This window comes from Nycticebus coucang, chromosome 5, assembly GCF_027406575.1.
Source record: "Nycticebus coucang isolate mNycCou1 chromosome 5, mNycCou1.pri, whole genome shotgun sequence".
Lineage (NCBI taxonomy): Eukaryota > Metazoa > Chordata > Mammalia > Primates > Lorisidae > Nycticebus > Nycticebus coucang.
Window position 1 is genome coordinate 127,750,354 of NC_069784.1, and position 19,801 is coordinate 127,770,154.

The following is a 19,801-nucleotide window of genomic DNA, read 5'->3' on the forward strand; positions in this document are numbered from 1 at the left end:
TAACTGATTCTAGGGTTTTCTATGCCTAACTATGCACTATCTCTAATCATGCTTTTCTTTTAATATACATGGTGTCCGTAAAGTATATGTGAAATTTAAAATAATTGCTTATTTATGTTCTAGCTACATTCATTCCATGAAAAATAAGATAATTTAGGTTGCATTCCAATCAGTGTCTACTTAGGAATGAAATTTAGAGTCATTTCTTTAGGGTTTAAAAAAAAGCAGAGACAAAATATTTTATAGTATCTATAATAAATGCAAAGAAATCAATACAAACAAAACTTGGCTTTAGCAAACTGTACATACATAAATATCTCTTTTTTACTATAACATTTAACTTTTTTCACATAAAGCCTTCTATGATCTTATTCATTACATCTAGTTTTTCTCAATACCTGTAAAAAAAGTGCCTTTTAGATTTACAGCTTGTGCTTCCAAAGCGAAGGTTAGAACTTCATGCCCAAGAGGAAAGCAAGGTCAAAAGGAGGCTGCCGTGTAAGCTTTTAAAAACCGTATGTTACAAGGTTCCAAAATCTCATCGGCATGGGTTGATGGGCAGATTGTATGATACTGACATGGTGCAGGGGAGGGTCGTTTATGGGATTAATGGAGCAACACCATGGAAAAGCTGCCCAGATGGTCTACTGAAGTCCTTGGCTATGCACACAATGGACCTAAGTGCCACAAGTCCAGGCGCTTTGGAGGTCCTTCCTCCAGCTCTTCAGAGCCAAGGCTCAGAGTCTCCAACCAAACTCCTTCTGAACCTTCTGATGTCTCTCTTCCCTCCTGTCATCGTTGGACCTCCAGCTCCAAAGCCAAGATCTGCACACACGGGATGTGGAGGACAGCTGCAGTGGCCACACTGGGGGCTTCTGCCCAGGTCAAGGTCCTCTGCTTGAACTTTGGGGCTGTTTTTGGCCTAATCCGCCTAATGCTCCCAAGCACATGTGCAGACATGTCTGCCGGTGGCCTCTGCAGGTTCAGAGCGGGGGAGGGCCGTTTGTGTATCTGAGCATGGGGTGGAATGACCGGGCGAAGTTGTTGGACAGGGCACAGCTGTAATCCTCCTCCGACATTGGCACGAGGCAGGCGAGCCCAATGAGAAGCAGCAGGAGAAGCTGAAGGGGAAGAGCTGCTCGGAGGACCCGGTACAGGAAGGCTCGGCCAGACCGAGCTGGGCGATGCTCAGAAAGGGAGGAATCGGAGCCACCTTTTGTGCACCTGAGAGGAAAAGCGACAGAAATCACTTGAATAACTCAGCTGTTGGACGGACACCGCTTTTTGCTTCCATACCTTCCTGGAAGGAAGCCACACACAACCCAATGTGGCAATTAGCCTCCCCACCACCAAATGCAGCTGTTGGAAACTGCGCTGATGAAAAGTAAACATTTAGTCCATCAACTAAAGGTAACTAATTGGGTTCAAATTCTACTTCTCTTATCCCTTAATTTGGTGAAACATTTTCCATCAACAAAGATAAATGCTCTACATACATTTTACCAGGATAAATTAAGTAGATCCAGGATAATTAAAATATATAAGTTTGATGCAGTACATTCCTGGTTTAAGGATATCAGAAATATTGTTAGGCAAATTAGTTGCCGTCAGGATCACACAAAGCGTCCCACCCAGCCATCCTGGGAATGCTGAAACCCATGTAGCAACAACAAAAACAGTCCTAGTCATTTTGCACAGACGCTGAACATTTTAATTAATCTTAGAGTATACCCTGGTTTCATCTTGCACTGAACCAGCATATTGCCCTGACATGAGCGGTTTCCAAAGTTGTATGAAAAAGGAATTTCACCGGAGTTTGTCTACAGAGCAGTGGTGCTGGGTGATGTAGATTCCAGGCTGATCCTGTCCCCTTCACTCTGTTCAATCACCATGGTTTGGAAAACTGAAACCATTTTCTGTGCAGGACAGATTGTTATCTTGAAGCCTCATATAGACTCAAGAGTTCCAAGTTTTTCCATCTCATTTCTATCTTCTTTTTTAAAAGGTGCATTAGAGATTTAGTGCAAATTTCAGGATTTGTAAGAAAGACTGTGGAATATTGAATAAGAAAGTAGGCTCTGAGTTGGATGCCACTGTTTTCTTTTTGTGAATAGCCATTAACATTTTGTTTGGTTAAAGGTGGAGATGAATAAGAAATGTTATTTACAAGAGGCATGTCGTGTACACCCACACCCAGACAACACTAAGGGAGCAAAAAGAAGAGACCCACCAAGGAGACACATCCCCACACACCTAGTGTGAACACCCTAATGGTTTTAATATCACTAAGAGTAAGGATGGTGAATGTGAGGCCACTGGAAAGATATGAAGGCATAAAAAACTGTATTGGTAAGTAAGTTTGGCTCATAAGAAAACAGTATGTTTTCAGCTCCCCTATTAGCTGTTAATTTCTGAAGACATATTACCCTAATATCAGTGGGGGGATAGGGATGGCATCAGAGAAAATAAATGTTAAAACATAAAACAGATATAACCTCCTTAAAAGGGAACAGAGGGACTACTCAAAACTTTTTTATTAAACCATCAAAGAAAGATGGGAGATAAACAGACTGGTTCTGCAAAAACCCCCGGCAGCCTTGTCCCATGCTGGGTTTCTAGTGCAGTTCTTACAGTGTAATGAGAAAACAAATCACTGGTCTCAACTGGAACTGGGTTCTTCTCTGGAGGCCACAACTAATGGCAGTGTAACTCTGATGGACTCACTTGACCTCTGCGTGTCAAACTCCCTGTTAACCTCTTCAAATTAGAATGGATGGTCTTCCAGCTTTTAACTTCCATGCTTTGTATGTTTCCTGTCTTCTACTAATTTGTCATGGTAAATAATCTCCCAACCCAGAAGCCACAAGAGTTCAATCACCATCTAGTGGTCAAACTGATTAACTGCCCTTCATGCTAAGACCAATGAGTTATTTCTTATGAGCTGAAAAGAGAGAGAAAAAAAGTATCTTTTCGGAAAATGTAGAACACACATAAAAGTCATATCTCTTCTTAATGGAAAGGGAAAAGAGAAACTTCTTGAGTTACCTGAGTATGAAATATTCATGTTGAGATGAGGCTTAAAGAGAACCTAATTCATCTCCTCATTTGCAGATCAGTAGCTAAGGATAGTTAACATTTATTCTTCCAATTGCTAGATGACACTCTGAGCATTTATCTTAGTTCTATCATTTAATGCTCACAACAGTTCTCGGAGGTTTGTAATCACTGCCTCATTTTATAGATGATGAAAAGGAGGCTCAGAGAAATGAAGGAACGGGTTCAAATCTACACAGACAGCAGGTGGTAGAACTTTGATTTCAACCCAGTGATTTCAAATACTTGAACATGGACTCTACACGTATTGTAAAGGACTTGCCAAATCCCACAAGTAAAGAAAAAGATCTGGCAGGAATTCAGATCTGCCCACCACTTTCTCTGCTATGTAGGTTTGTTGTTTGGTGATATGAATGATGACCATGCAGGTCATATTTATGTCACAGACATTCAATGTATAGAAGCAAAGAAGAGAATACTGAACTTGCCTCTTAAAATACTTGGAAGCCAGTGGTTTCTTCATGTCTGAAATAAATGCCTCCGTCATAAAACCTCCCAGTGTCACATGGATCATCAAATCAGTATAGAGACAGAAGGACATTTTGTTTTGAGGCAATTATGTAATCATGGGCAAATAAATGTGGCCTTCAGTTTTCTCATTTGCGATGATGAGGAGTACATTACTATCCTAAAATCATTTGGGCTTTGACAGTTTAAGATTCAATGGTTTTCTCTGAAGTGCCTTAAGAAAGATGGGACAGGTAACTACAACCTCTGGGTTGACTTTTTCTTCAATATGTCCTTCCCTTGACTCAAAAACGTGTCCTGGAAAGCAACCTTCACCACCTGTAGCTGGATGCATCAGAACAACAGAAGAGAGCTCCACATTTCCTCTTTATTAAAAATCTACTAATTTCCATGAGGAAATTAGTGATGGGCAGATTTGTGCATATAATTGATAATACAATCTGATGGAGCTGCATAGTCCCTCTTTGTCAATTATTACCTTCTTTGAGCAATTAGGTTAACTATCAAGATCAAAACAAGGGCTGCACATTCACTTGTTTACTCCTGAGAAAAACTAGAAAGGTCACCATTTTTGGAATATGGGCTCATATAGATTGAAGGACATGGCACATTTAACAGCATCAGAGCCTTCCTTATTAAAATTTAATTTGCACATGACTTCTAATGTTGAAGAATGCCAACTTGGGGAGAAGTAATGGGCTGAGTTAGGGACAAAGGGAACACACCGTGCTCAGTGACGGTCCACACATTTGATTGCCCTAGAAAATATCCAGTCTATCTACTGAAAGACATGCCCACCCCCTCGGATAATTATCAGTTTCAACATGGCCAAAGATGCCTCTTCTTCAGGGTGAACCTCTTCTAGAGATTTTAGTACAAAGTAGTTAATAATCTTAGGGTAAAGTTCAGGATTTATCTACTGACCTCAAATCACCTGACTTTTAAGAGTCTTGGGAAATTTGGTAAGTGAAACAACAGAGCAACAACAGGCTTGTTGACCAGCCGTGGGTCATTCTTCACTGGCCTTGCAACACACATCAGCTGCCAGTTTAGACTGTGTTTAAATAGAAAAACTAATTGTGTGAACTTACTTAAGGAACTTAACCAATAGAAATATAGTAGGTAATGCTGTTCAGAAAAAAAGAAATGTGTTTAGTCTATATAAGTAAATATGGATTTATTTTTCTTACTCCCCTCACTTCTTCAAACTTCCAGGTCAATAACTGGGGGGAAGGGAGATGATGGGGGAGGAAGTAGTTCCTAACAACTTACCCCACAAAGTAAAGCATTTGTGACAAAGAGCTGTGAGACGTTTGAGCACCGTGCACGTGAAATACGATTCACTCTGAAAATTTTTCGTAATCAAGGAAAATAAAATGAGTTAACTTGGTGCATGCTTCATTTCAAGCCAAATAAAAAGAAACTTTCGATTCATTTTGGTTACTTGTTTGGCAGACACTGGCAGTCTGTAACAGGAATTTATCATCGCAGAAATGTCTTAAGGTTGATCTTATTGTTCTAACATGAACTGTCTTTGAAACCCAGTGTTTCCTGGATATATGGTCCAGAAGACAAGTTTCTAGAATCAAGTTAGAACTCCAGTCTCCCTTCTTCTTAACCAAACATCCTACTTGGTACTAAGCTTAGTCAGACAGCCTGGGGTGGCCTTTGTCTTAGAACTGTCACTTAAAGCATCCTAGCCACCAAGACCCCTTTAGGAGAAGGGTGCAGTTAACAAGGAAGGGTCCAGAGTCTGTGTGATCTTGTTTAAATCCTGAATCTTTATGACTCTAATCCCCAGTGTCCTTGTCTATAAACTGGGACATATAGATGTATTACAGGTTAAGTAAGGTAACACATATACAGCACTCAGCATAATGCCTGGCAGACATTAAGTATTAAATAAATGCCAGCAATTTATTGTTATTATTGGCATAATTAGACCAAGGGTGTGCTGACTCATACCTCGGGGAGCTGGCTGGATTCAGCCTTTCTCTCTCAGGAAAACATGCCTGATTTATTCATTGTTCTTTCAAAAATGTGATGAGTTTCTCCAAATGCCTGACTTGTTCCCTAAGATAACACTGGGAAAGCCTTCCTCAGAATAGCAAAGGGGAAGCCTGTTGCAAACGTACCTCACTGCTGTCCCTGCAGCATGGGCAGCCAACCTGCCTAACAGGGAGACTGCTTTGTGCTGAGACTCCTTGAATGCTTTGAAAAAATAGATCCCCAGGGTCAGAAAAGACTTAAAAACTCATTCCATAGGAAACTGAATAGTGTTTATAGTGAGATCCCAATGTACATGCAAAGAGCCCACTACACTCACTTAAATGTACGTGACCACCTTGAACAAATATTAAAATGAGGTCTTTTTTTTCCGCCCTCTCCATGTTTTAGTTAATCTTTTGCCACTTCCCATTCTGTCTTTGTTCTCTGTAAAAAAGGTGCCAGAGACCAAAGATGCCAGGGCAATTTTGCATTTTACAGTGCCAAGCTTTAGAACAAAGTCATCAATTTACTCTATCCAGACTACAGAGCGATTATTTCTCTGCTTTGCTGAAAATTGGAGTAAAATCTTCCTACTTGTCATCTTCAACTCAGCTGCAGCAGAGTTATTGGCAAGAGGGCTAGAACATTTTAAGTCAGATGTAGGGAAAAAACAAAACAAAAAATAGCTGCTGGTACTTTAAAAGCATGCTACTAAAATATATTTAATCTCAAATAAAAACCATGAAGATAGTGATCATGGATATATGCACAGAATTTTAAGAAGTGCTAGGGAGCTCCTTGTATTGATGTAGGGAATCTCTAGATTCTGAGCCATTGCAGGTTTTATGATGGCAGGAATCATACTGTATTCATTTTTCAGGCCCAGGGCCTAAACATAGCAGGTGTTCAGTAACTACTGGCATCACTCTGTATGTAGGTTTAGAACATTATCTGAGGACATAGAATCAATTCCATGAAATAAAACTGAAATATGTATCAGATTAGTAAATTATTAAAATCTGCCTTTCAACAACAGAAAACTTGTAAGTATCCCCTCCCTTCAAACCAATACTCAGTTTCTTCCAACTCAGCCTCTTTCCTTTCTCAGGAAGAATACATGTCTAACATTTTTCCCATTGCAGACTGCTGGGGGCAACATTCTAAGCCATTTGTGCTCCTGCGATAACCTTCCAAATTTGCTGGACCAGTGCAAGATCAAACACAAGATATCTTGAGTCTCAATGTAAAGGAACACCATGGCAGCCTGGCTGGGGTGAAGTTCATTCCTCCCTAGCAGACTCTGCCTTTCATTGTAGGAGTTGGATGCGCCCTAAGCAGCAGTGCCAAGGAGCAAAGAAGCCCAAGAATATTCAGCCACAACCTGGCTGCCAAGGTGTTTGAGGCAGTTTGCCATTCAGGTTAAGATTCTGTATATTCTGTTCATTCTGGAGTAGCAAAGAACGCTGTGCTGGATGCTCAGGAAAATGTTAATCAACGGTGCTGGACAGAGTACGGCTGAAAGGTGCCTGGCAGGTGTCGCAGGAGAACATGGCTGTCCCAGGCGCAAAGCCTTGTTAGTGCAACATGGAAGCACGTGTTGCCCTAAGAAACAACGACCTCGATGTTTTCAAAAGATCTGGGTAGTTGCCAAAAATAACTGGGGGTGCAGATAGATGCAATATTTGGGAACCAAAGGGTGACTGCTATGGTTGCTACATGATAACTAACATAAGAGCTTTTTCCTTTCTCATAGCCATGATTTGCATCAACCAAGGAATTGGTTGGTCTCTGGTATCCTCTAAGGAAACCTATGGGGATATTCTTCATGTCTGTTCCAAGGACATCAGCAATTTTGGGGAAAAGATGGCTTACAGAACACAGTGATCTATCTACAGTCCACCACTGTCTTTTCTTACAGGGGCTGAGAAAACACAACAGAGCACGGGGGGATGTCCATCATTAGCTTTCAAAGTCTCCATAAGCTTTTCTTGATATTTCATTATTGCTATTTGTTAAGGATAGAAAAAAAAAAAGTACAACATTATCTTTAAACTAAACCAAAGGGAAGGAAAAAAAAGCAGGGAGGCTTAAAACCACAAAGCATATTAAAATACATTCTGCAGTGCTTCAGCTGAGTGGGAAGGACTGAAAAAAAAAAAAAAAAGAGAGCCAGTCCCTTCAGCACACAGCTGGAAAACTCCAACTATTACTCAGGGGTTGTTTATGGCTCCACATTTCCTCATCCCTACCCTCCTTCCAGGAATTTAGAGTCCTGCTCAGCGGTAATAAGTTTCCAGAGGGGCAAACTATTTTCACAGTGAACTGCTTGGGATTGGAAGGCAACATCAGCTCCGAAAACAGTATTTTCGTTTTTTAGAAAGTTGTCTGGGGAAACATGAACTGATTAGTGGGAGGGCAGAGGAGCACAGACACCACACCAACAACGAAGAAGGCGAAGCGTGACTAACTGCAGGCTGGGGCCGGGAGGCAGGGCATGAGGGGCAGCTGGGAGTGGGCTGTGGGAGGTGGCGGGCGGGGCTGACGGCTGCTTCCAGAGTGACAGCACTTGCAGAGGGGCAGGGAAATGAGTGGCTGAGTGTGCTGGCTGAGGAGGTGTTTGAGGGTAAGCAGAAGAGAGAAGGTGCTTGGAAATTTTCAATGAAGAACACCAAATTCGGACTTGCCATTTTGAGAATCCAAAACCCACAATCTGGATAAAACATGAAAATAAAATAAAAAGCTGGGGGTGTTAGTCTATTTTATTCAGATTTGTGGGTTCTGCAGATGGTAAAATAATTCATTGATAGATTACCTGTCTTATTGTAAAATCTAGAAATAAAGAGGATGATAAAAGTCTGCCACGAGCCCAGTGGAACTGTGCCACCAGTTGTGTGGAGTCTTTATTGATGTGGAGAGCACCATTTCATGAACAGTACCCAATGGGTTATCTGGAGCCAAAGAAAATTTGGATGGGATCCACATATTTTATGCACTGGGATTTACTTCTACTGTCCGTTTAGAAACATCTTTTCCAATTTATTAGGAAAGGCTGTGGACCGAATAATTTCCCTACTACCCTAAAGCAGACCAGGTACAGGCCAGCCTGCAGCATGGACAATTTTCATCATCCTCTTGCAGTTCTAGAACAGTGTGGAAACCAGGAGAACGAGGTACCTGCTCTGTGGACTGCTGACAGAGGGTCCAGGCTGTGAGAGACTACACTTGCCTCGTGGCTGTTTGCAATGAACAGGGGGTAAAGAAAGAAGAATGTTCAGTCCAGGCAAATAAAGACAAGCTACTAATGAAAATTAAACTAAAAATGCAGCAAAGGAAAAACAACTGAAATGATCAGTACCCACAAATTAAGGAAACTGGCTTTTCTTTTGTTGAAGAAGTAAAATTTACATCTCTATGAATACTCATTGAAAAAAATGTAAGTTGTGGTTCCGGGCTTTACACCATGGTGGCCCTATGTCCTTCCCCACTTTTCATAGTAGAAATACATGTGACTTACACTACTGAAGAATCTCTGTATATTTACTTACAAGAAAAATAAAATGCACTACTATGCTATATCGTGTTATTTCCAAATACTTTACATACTTTCCCATCTTTTAGAACGTTGACACAGTATTAAAATTCTTGGTAGATAGAAATAACAATAGTAACATGAGATTCTCTTTTGTAGTGATGAAGCTCAACCAGTAAAATATTCAAGCTCAAGGAAAGCTGAAATTTGACTTGAAAAGCCAGTATTCCTTCACATTCTTAAACTAGGATCTATAGGAAACTAGTGAATGTAGTAAAAAAACAATTCTAAAGAAGATAATACGTTTATCAGCGTAGAACGTGCTTATAACAAAATGCACAAATCCTTCTACAAACTAAGGAGAAATGGAATGAATATAATCATAAAGCCAGACCAAAAAAAAAACAAACAAAAAAAACCAACAAAAGAACAAAAAAACCAAAAAAAAAAAAAACAAAAAAACACGAGCTTCTAGTTACACAGAGAAATCAAGGTATAGAGGGCAGCAGGGGTCAAATTTGTCTTCTGTTCCTCGTGGTGTTCCAGTGAGGCACCCCCACCTCAGGAGTGTGGGGAACCGAGTTGGGTCATTGCCACTTTAGGGGCAGCACTGCCAAAATCCCTCAGGACCACCACTCAGAAGTTTCTTTGCTTAAGAGTCAACAGAACCTCCACTTGTCTCCTGCCCTGGAAGGTCTGGTGGATGCTGGTGGCTCTGCCCACCTCTGCAGAAGCACTGCACTAAGTGGCAGCCTACCTTTGTCAGGTGAGCATGGCGGTGGTGGTTTGAAGGAAGGAGCTGCCAAAGGGGCAAATGAACACCATCATAGAAATGGCCACTTGAGTAAGAAAAATAATTTTTCTCCCTGCATACCAGCCACCCGTTGAGTCCTGGGTCTTTTGAGAAACAGAACTGCTATTTCCATTGCTGAGCACATGCTAGCAGAGCAGGTGGGGCTGTGCAGGAGCACTGCCCTGCACGATCACCCTCCTCTGGGGACTGCTGCTGGGTGGGAGGAAAGCCTGTGGGTGGACCGTGTGGTCGGTAGAGATACTGTCACTCTGCAGTGTCCCCTTCCCTGGGCCAACTGAAAATGGCCAGTGCAAAGTTACCGTTTTCTGCCTGTTTGGGGTGCTTCTTCCCGATGCAGGGCTCACGGATCCCGAGGTGTCTAGCTCATCAGCAGAAGACCAGGAAGACAAATCCTATGTGGGAGAAGATTCTTGTAACAACTCCCTGTCCCAGAGCCAAGGGGGCTCTGTAATGCCCAGTATATTTCCCATTCCATCCCCATCCAGCCCCATAGCCCCACCATAAAAACCAAACCATTCCTTGGTAAAAATGGAATCAGACAGCTTCAAGAAGAATGAGAGCTAATTCTTCTAGCGTATTGGGATTTCCTGGCTGTAACTTTGTCCCTTCTGGAAAATAAAACTATAGTTTTCATATTGCTATGTTTCACTTACACCACTATTATTTATTATCAACTCAGAAGTAAATGACTTGCCATGGGCTTGGGAGGGGGAAGAAGTCTGCCTGACAACTGCAGGTCATTCAGGTTGGAGAGAAACCAACTCATTTGACTCAGAAATTAAAGCTAGTCATCCAAAAGTCTGCCTTTTAGCATTAGAGAAATTGTATTATTTCTGGAACTGCTGCTATCCAGGATCACTGTTCTTTTTATGTGCTTATAGAAGGGCAAAGTGGATATTCACAACTGAATGCAGGAAGTGTTACTGAGTACTGCTGAACCCACAAAAGCTGTTCTCAAAATTAACAACAATTATGATACAGGAGATTTAAGAGAATACATGAAAACATAAATGAAAAGAGGATCATTTTTTATAAATTCATTACTCTACATGTAAGGGCAAATTCCTGCCTTAGAGGTGCTGGATACAAAACTCATACGTAGCAATTAGTTTGCTGTACCACGAATGTGCAGCTGAAAGGGGTGAATTCTTAAATGAGTTGAATGAAATGAAAACGGAATGAAATGTCAACTCATTTAAGAATTCACCCCTTTCAGCTGCATAATCCGTGTAATTGTTACTGTAGATCTCTTGTAATTGTTAATACTAAATTGCTACTGAAGATCTCTTGTAATTATTACTACTAAACTACTATTATCACCAGTGTCAATAGTAGTTTAGTAGTAACAATTACAAGAGATATTCTAGAATTAACAGAATCAAAAGCAGAGCCCTACACTAAAATTTTATGAGTCTGCTTTTCTATTCTGAGATAGGACTACTTAGAGTGATGTTTGAGAGATGACACTCCATTCTGACAAGTACTATATTCAAAGATGGATGAAGATGATACTTCTTTGGTCTCCTGTAAGGACTGTGGCACCCTGATAGGTGTCGAGTGCTTACCTGCTGACTGCTTGACATGTCTAATAACTTCTCCAGTTCCTTGATATGATGACTGACCTCCTTCAACAGAAGTTTGAGCCGATTTCCAATAACATGGACTTTCTCTTTGGCTTCTAAACAGTCTGTGCCTTCAGCATTCACCAGAAGTTGACAAGACATATCTTGCAATGAGGTCACTTTGAGCTGGGACTCCAACAGTTCACGCCTTATTTGCTATGTATATAATAAGAAATATTTTTCTAAGAATCTGGGGTAATTGGTAAAAATTCCAAAAGTGCAGAGTGCCATCACTGTAACTTAGCGGGCAGTTAGAACACCTGAGCATTTGCGTGCGGAGCTCACACACTGAAGGGGGCAGCAGCCATGGCCAAGGTTCTAATCCTGGCTTTGTCAAAAATATTCTGCAAGACCCCTGACCCTCTCTGATTTCAGTTTTCTTAATTGACGCTTGGTCCATAGAAAGTATTAGAAGGTTCAATTGGTTAATGTATATTAAAGTACTTGAAATATAGAGCATTATATGAGACATAAGATATTCTTTTAAATAGAAAAGGAAAAGCATGAAAATCTAAATATAGCAAAACTCAAGCATGTATGAGCGTCCTCTGAAAGCTTCAGGGTGGTTCATCACTCACAACTTAATGCCAGAGGTCACTGTCAAGTAGAAATGCAGTTGCACAGCTATTTCCTTAGGTTTCTAAAACCCTTCTGGTATTGAGTTAAAAGGTACCAATTCTGCAGCTTAGATTAGTGAGTATTAAATGCTAAGACATTTAAAAAAAACACAGAAAGCTACAAAATAGCATAGCATTTTCTCCTAATGGAACTCAAATAAGCTTCCTTATCTTCTACAAAATCATTTAAATTTACTGTCCATTGTCCAAAGATGCTTATATAAGAATCTACACAGTAAATTTCCTTTTGAATTTAGTGCTAGGAAAAGTTTCTTCCTCCTCGAGAACTGATAGGTTCTCTGTTTATCAGATAAGGGAAATAAGCTAACTTACCATGTTGATTTTTTTTTTGGTCATGGCTTTTGGAAAACTTGGCACTAAGGTTCATGTTTCATCTGGTATAATTAATTCCTCTTGAAAGTTCTTAATTGTCTGTGTTTCTAATAGTTTCACTGGCCTTTTACTATAAGCCTCCAAATATACTTTGGGGACATAGATGTAACATATAAAGTTCAAATTAAAAATAAGTATAGTTCACTAAAAAGCTGCCTTAATAAACACAAGGTAATTAAGATTAGGGACATGTAAGAGTTTTTACAATCGAGCATTGACTTTGAACCAGATTCTAAAGCTGGCAGATATCATTTTTCCAGCATGTTTGCTTCACAAAGATGGGAAAGTATAAGGAATGTTTTAAAAATGTAAAATAGAGACTATAACACAAAAGGTAAAAAAAAAAAAGATTGCCATCTATATTTATGTAAATGAAATGCAACCCTGCTGAAGGTAACTGGAGGTTGCCAGAATCCATGCATCTTACTATAAGCTGCTTATGCTGGTCCTGAAGAATCTCTCCATCAAGATTAGGATCAACAGGGACGATTTCGTTTTTCCTTCTGTCGATGTTCTCCAGCATGAGAAGCAAACCATGACTCATTTCGTGGAAATCCTACAAAAAACATATGGAATTTAAGACAGCTGTGGGTAATATATTTTCCTTCCCCTCACAGCTTAAATTTCTAATCTTTCCAATCACTGCCATTTGCAAACATACACTGTTTTTTAGATTTCAGAGTATTAGGGGTACACATGTTTGTTTACATACTTTGTTTTTTGTACAGAATGAGTCAAAGTCGTTAAGTGTTCCCTTCACCCAGATGCTATGTACTGTACCCAGTAGATGTGACTGTCCCCATCCCCTCCACCCTCTCCCACCCAGCTTGACTTTCACAGAGATTTACTTCCGTTTGTGCCCTTACGTGTGGTAAATTAGTTCCCATCTGGCATTAAGTACATGTGTTTATTTCTCCATTCCTGTGATGTTTCACTTAGAAGAATGGTCCCCAGTTCCATCCAGGTTGTCACACAAGATCCTAGATTACCATTTTTTTTTTCATATAACTGACTCAGACTCTGTGGTATGCATATACTACATTTTATCAGTCAATTCATGGACCAGTGGACACGTGGGTCATTTCCACATCTTTGCCATTGTGAACTGTGTGGCTATAAACATTGGACAGCAGGTGTCCTTTCTATAAAATGACCATTTTTCTTTTGGGTATATATACATTGATTTTAAGGTCATAGACACAGTTCCTTTTTGAGGAAGGCACTGGAGCTGTTATAATGACCAGATCATGAATTTACATTCTTACCAAAAGCATCTAATTTACTACTTGGGGGGAAATTTAGACATGAGGAAAATTGTTGTCCAAGTATTTTATTTCTGAAAAAAGAGTTGTTATACAGTTTGGAAGGAGGCAAATATGCTCCCCTCCCTTCTCTATGTATTCAAATCTTTTCATCTTTTAGGTCTAATCTTATGTCCCTTCGTTCATTCACTCATTCATTGATTCATTCAACATGAAGTTACTAACGCTATCCTATGAGGAAGACACTGTATTAGGAGTGGGTGTAGAGGTGACACAATTTCTTGGGTACCTGCTTTCAAGGAGCTGTTACTCTCAGGACATAGATAAATCTGAAGAGCAGCCTTCAAATCCTTCAAGATTTTCCCATCATGCCTAGAATATGACCCAAACTCCCCTGTGACCAGGGCCCTGACCGCCTCTGCCATCTTTCCCATTCCTCCCTGCCTCCCTCTTCTCTGGTCACACTGGCCTTTTTTTGTTCTTAAAGACACTAAGCCTTTTCCTGCTTTGGGACATCTCATTTGTTTGCATCTCCTTCATAGTGACATCCTTTCAGAGTCAGCATAAAGACCCACAGAACTCGCTGACTGCCCTCCCAGAGGGGCCTTCTTCATGGATGAGTCTCATCATCCATGTCTGTAAGTTCCATGGTCAACTATGCACTTGCAATTTATCAGTCTCGCCATCACCACCAACAAAAGTATTTTGATAACAGGCTATGCTCTAGCCAAAGGCTTGGCACTGTAGCTGCCCTACAGTAGACACTCAGCAAATAATTATGGTGTGAACTGATTAATAAATATTTGGAATGTTTACTTTAATGTTCAAGAAATGCCTGCCTGTGTCCCCAGTAACTATTTGCTGAATGAATGAAATAAACGTCAGGATTGAGATATGCTTGGAGGTTTTGCACTCTGATCATACATACAATTTCTTCAGAAAAATAAAAAGTTTGGGCAAAAAGTTATCTCGCTCAGATACTGACTCTGGGGAGCAACTGCCTCCCTCAAGACTCAACTAAGCTGTGTTTGTGGGGTCCTGAGCCACCTCCTGCCCACACCTCCACGGACCTGGCATTGCATCAGCGCATCCTGCAGCAGGTCCCGCCACTCCTCCAGCAGGCAGCACACCCGGTCCCAGCGCCCGTTCATCTGCGATAAGCGATCCTGCAGGTCCCGGCTCCCCTCACTGTCAGCCTGCATGAACTCGGAGCTGCAGAGGTTGATGGAGAGGATGATGGCTTTGCGGTGGTCCACAGCTTTCTGGAGCTCCTAGAAAGGGGGTGGGGGGGAAGAAAGAACAATCAAACAAACACAATAATGACAAAAGCGCGTTTTTGAAACACAGTTTGAAAAGTATTTCTTGGTCAAACTCTTCCATTCACTGAAAGAGAACAGACAACTGATCAGTCTTCAGAAAGCATGCTTACATCTGTGTTCTATCGCCGCCTGTCTCTAGTTGGCCCATTGGGCCCAAGGGAGAAATAAACATGTCATCATAACATAAATAAGTAGTTTAAAGCCTTTAAATTTTCACACCTTTGAAAAGATCCATTAATTAAAACTGTCCTTAGGCTCGGCGCCTATAGCTCAGCAGCTAGGGAGCCAACCACATACGCCGGAGCTGGTGGGTTCAAAACCAGCCCTGGCCTGCCAAACAACAATGACAACTACAACCAAAAATAAATAAATAAATAAATAAATAAATAAATAAAACTGTCCTTAGCAGCATGGCTAGGTAAGAGATGGAGGCGCACACTACTGAAAACTATGCTGCGGGCGGAAGAAATGGACAAACGCTTGAGGACATGGATGGATCTGGAGAAAACACGGTGTCACCTGAAAAGTCAAAAAGGGCCTGGAGTGTGGAGCACAGAAGCATCCACCACATGCAGACACACACATCCTCATTTTTATAGAGTACACATCACCAGTGAATGCCTGTTAAGCATTTCAGAGTGATTGTCATGGGTTTGAGGAATGGCATTCGAAAAACAGCAGTAGGTGAGGGGAAAAGATGAAGAACGTGAAGGGGAGTCTTTTAGGCAACAAAGATGACCCTGTGTAATGAACTAACTGAGCAGTGTTGTTCTTGCAACCCCCTGCACGGAGGTCCAGGCTCCATCAAAGCAAACAAAAACCTGGCCTTGACAGTGTTGAGCATCAAAATACTTGCACTTTCCCACCCTAGTGTCACAATCTCAGTTCACTGGACCAAAGGCATTCAGTGGTGAGCCGGCTAAGAAAGCAGATTCCAGGGCCCTGGGTTCCAGATGTTCGGAACCCGCAGGCACAGTGGCTCACAAGCTGAGAACACACCCTACGCCACTGGCCACATTTTTGTGATGGTAAAAAGAATGAATAGGGTATTTCAAGAGCTGACCAGTTCAATTTGATTTCACCAAAAAAGCAAGCAACTGATTTTTGACTTTGTGCATTTCTAAAAAAACCCAGAACTCAATTCCAAGAACTGGAGCACATGATTCTATATTAAGATCGAATATCTGGGTACTGTTTAATCATCCCCAGATCCAGTTAGGGTGCGCCATCCTAGAACTCACATCTTTTAAATAGGTTCTTAACATGTTGTGTTATAGACCCAACCACAGAAACCTCATAAGAGCAAGAGATACTGTGCAAAATTCTTGGTCATTCCACAGACTTACTTACAGGAAGGGCCAGGGAGGGATGCTGAGGAAGGTAGGTTTTTCTTATCTTGCTGACTTTCAAGGTCATAATTCTCTGCCCTGATCTTGCTGAGGTCTCACCCCACCCAGCATTTGCTTCATCGGGTTTTAAGGAATTTGGTTATAATGCAATGCTGCCCTCTTGGAGTAATTTAGGAACTCTAGGGGGAAATGTGTTTCATAATGCAGATACTGTAAAACTGCATCTCCCATCCAGGGGTAACTTTATCCTAAAATGTGCAGGGCTGCTGCAGAGGCCTTCTATAAAGATGCAACTTTTGGAGCATCTATGGAAAAGATTCATTTCTATGTTTGAAAATTTAAAACAACACAACTACAAAAAGCAAGCCACAAACACATCAAACCAAAATAAATAGCATATACCAAAACCATAGAAACACCAAAGCAGCACACAGTCAATCCCCAGCCCATTTTAATGTTCTCCTAACAATGAAAAAAAAAAAAAAAACCTGAGCCCTCACACAGGGGATGCTTACCACAGCCTCCAGATTCTGATGCATTTTAGTAGCTGGGTTAAGCAGGATTTTTAAGGCCTAGGGCTGGAGTTATGGTAAGTTATCTCTTGTAATATACCCAAACCCCACAGGCCAAAACAAAATCAAATGTAAATGTCAGATGTTCCACCATAATGGTGGTGTTTCACCGAAATTATTCTACAGTTTTGTTGTGCTGTGTTTATTAAAGGAAAAATTGCTTCTTGACAGTTGCAGTGACTCACTAGCACTCTGGGAAGCTGAGGTGGGAGGATCACTTGAGGTTAGGAGTTTGAGACCAGCCTAAGCAAGAACCAGACTCCATCTGTACTAAAAATAGAAAAATTAGCTGGATGTCAGGGTGGGTACCTCTAAACCCAGCTACTTGGGAGGCTGAGGCAGGAGGATTGCTTAAATTCAGGATTTTGAGGTTGCTGTGAGTTAGGCTGAGGCCCTGGCACTATAAGCTCCAGTGACACAGTGAGACTCTATCTAAAAAAAAAAAAAAAAAAAAAATTGCTTCCACCACTACTGTAATCAATTTTAGGAGTTTTACCCTTTCAAGGTCAAATGATTTCCTTAGCTGTCCCGCAAATTCATGCAGATACACTCTTAGAAAAGATTTCCGTCTAGCTCTCAATATAGACTTTCAGGACCCAGGTCAGATCTGTATTTCCTTCACAAAGAGTTTAAGTAGGTTCCAGAGGTGTCTGGATGTTTCATGAAACTTTAATGGTTATTTCTTTAAAGACCAATTCCTTAAATTATAGGTGATTATTTACAAGATAGGTAGTTCTACAACGTGGTCTGCCTTTCTGCCCTTGAAAGCCACCTGTAGGAAGCCCTGGGGCTTGGGGAGCCTGGGGGTGGGAAGGAATTCTTGCTCAGTTTTGTCATGAGCCTTCCCTGCTGCTGAGTAAAAGGGCTCGAGCTAGAGGCTCCTTCTGAAGAGGCATCCACGTGGGGGTTCACTGTCTGTCCCTGGCAAGGCCAGGGGCAGTACCTTGAGCTTCCTAATTTGGAGCTCGATGGCCTGGATGTCAGTGCTGAGCTCCAGGCACCGGAGCCGTTCCAGCTCCTCCTCCGTGTCCCCCAGCCAGACCCAGATGCTGTTGAGGTCGGAGTTGAACTGTTGCCACTTCTGGAGGTTCTGCTTCATCCTCAGCTCCTTGCTCAGCGCCTGGGCCTGGATAAGCTCCCACCGGTCAATCACACCTGCCGGGACATGCACAGAAGGGGATGGCATTTTCTCCGCAGAGGAAGCTTTGAAAATCCTTTCAGTATACAGTGGGGGGCGGTGAGGGGGGCTCACTTTAAACAGTAACGAAACGAAAAGTAATTCTACCGGGCATTTCTGGTTGTTGTCATCTGGAAATAACACTCATATGAGTGCAAGGACTGATTTTCCTACTTACATTTCTAATGATAATGGACTAAAAAAATTAGCTACGTGAGACCAAACACTGGGAAGAGCTCTACGCAGTGAGAAGTGGACATGTGCAGGCCGGTGTCATTTGGTCCTAGGTTTCTCTCTGCAATAGGACCCGGGGCACACACGTATCAAAGGCCTGACTACATACAGCAGGGACAGTGTAGGGAATAAACGAAACAGGAGAGAAACCCCCAAGGACGGCCCTCTTTACCTCCCTCTCCTGCACAGGGAGTCATGGTAACTGGGAGAGACTTCTCAGGCCAGAACAGCGCAGGATGCTAACCAGCCTAGTGGAACTTGACCGTAAGGAGGTGCTTCTCCATCTCCCATTTCACCCGCGCCAGGCACTCACCCGCTGTTTGCATCTCGGTGCTGTGGAGGTTAACAAAGCCGGGGAGGCTCTCTTCCTCCTCCTTCAGCTTGTGCTCCAATCTCCTCACCGAGTCTATACTGCCACTGCATTCTCCGAGGAGTTTCATCTGTTACACACAAAATGCAGGGCCGGGTCACCAACACCTTTCTGAGCGCCAAAGCTTCTGAGGAATATATCTTTGTAGCTCCCCAACAAGACAAGTGGCTGTTTTACTTTTCTGGGCTACTCGACTGAAAATAAGCCAAGCTCAAAATATGCTTTTCAAACAGGTGAAACATTCACGTATGCAAAAAACGATGACTTAAAACATTCTTTGCATGCCTTATTTTGCAGGAGAGGTGCTCTACATTTCTTTTGAATTCATGAATCTAAACAGATTGAACCGAACTGGGGCTTAAAACTCAGAGCCCTTAGACAGCAATGCAGTAGATGGTTTTCTGGCAAGTTGCTCTCTCTTTCTCTTTCTTAAACAGAAATGTGGGAAGGATAAGTATTACCACAAATCTCACGGGAACATTTTTGCATTAAATAATTCAAATACTTAAAAATAGAAAGCAATATCAAAGCCAGCTGTTGTCTGAGAAAACTTAAGCAATCTTTAATAGGTATCAAGGGACTAAATTCTAAAATCAAAGAGAAAGTTTCCAAAGCCATTCTTAATCTCATGCACAGTAGCCAAAAAATTAAAATAGCAAATCATTTCAAGGTACTTTTGCTGTATGAACTTCATGGCTCAAAGGCTGCAGAGCCGTTAACCAATCACAATGCTATTAAGTCACTTTGATTACTTTTGATTGAGGTTAAGTGTAATCCTAGTGATGTCAGCACGATCAACATAAAATTATGTTATAGGCATATACTTTTAAAAAGAGGCTTCATTATAACAGAAGTTGGTATAATAGGCCAAACTGGGCAGGAAACAAACTCAGGGCTGATTTCTCTTCTGTAATTCTGAGGATAAGGACATACATGGCTAGAACAGTTCTCTGGTTCCAAAAAGTAGTATGT

The 19,801-nt window shown here is 41.5% G+C and overlaps 1 protein-coding gene across 3 annotated transcripts in view; it reads right to left on the minus strand.

Annotated features, from left to right (window-relative positions):
• Positions 1-236: 236 nt before the first annotated feature.
• Positions 237-19,801, minus strand: part of SYNE1 (spectrin repeat containing nuclear envelope protein 1) — a 467,802-nt gene continuing 448,237 nt past the window's right edge. For all 3 annotated transcript variants that reach the window (XM_053590506.1, XM_053590504.1, XM_053590505.1), the window contains 8 exons: positions 18,773-18,899; positions 17,992-18,203; positions 14,879-15,079; positions 12,974-13,102; positions 11,480-11,692; positions 10,214-10,306; positions 8,746-8,804; positions 237-1,224 (listed from right to left, as the gene is read on the minus strand). In XM_053590506.1, coding sequence (XP_053446481.1) covers positions 984-1,224; positions 8,746-8,804; positions 10,214-10,306; positions 11,480-11,692; positions 12,974-13,102; positions 14,879-15,079; positions 17,992-18,203; positions 18,773-18,899 — 1,275 coding nt within the window. In that variant the 3' untranslated portion in view covers positions 237-983. The remainder of the gene's footprint in view (positions 1,225-8,745; positions 8,805-10,213; positions 10,307-11,479; positions 11,693-12,973; positions 13,103-14,878; positions 15,080-17,991; positions 18,204-18,772; positions 18,900-19,801) is intronic.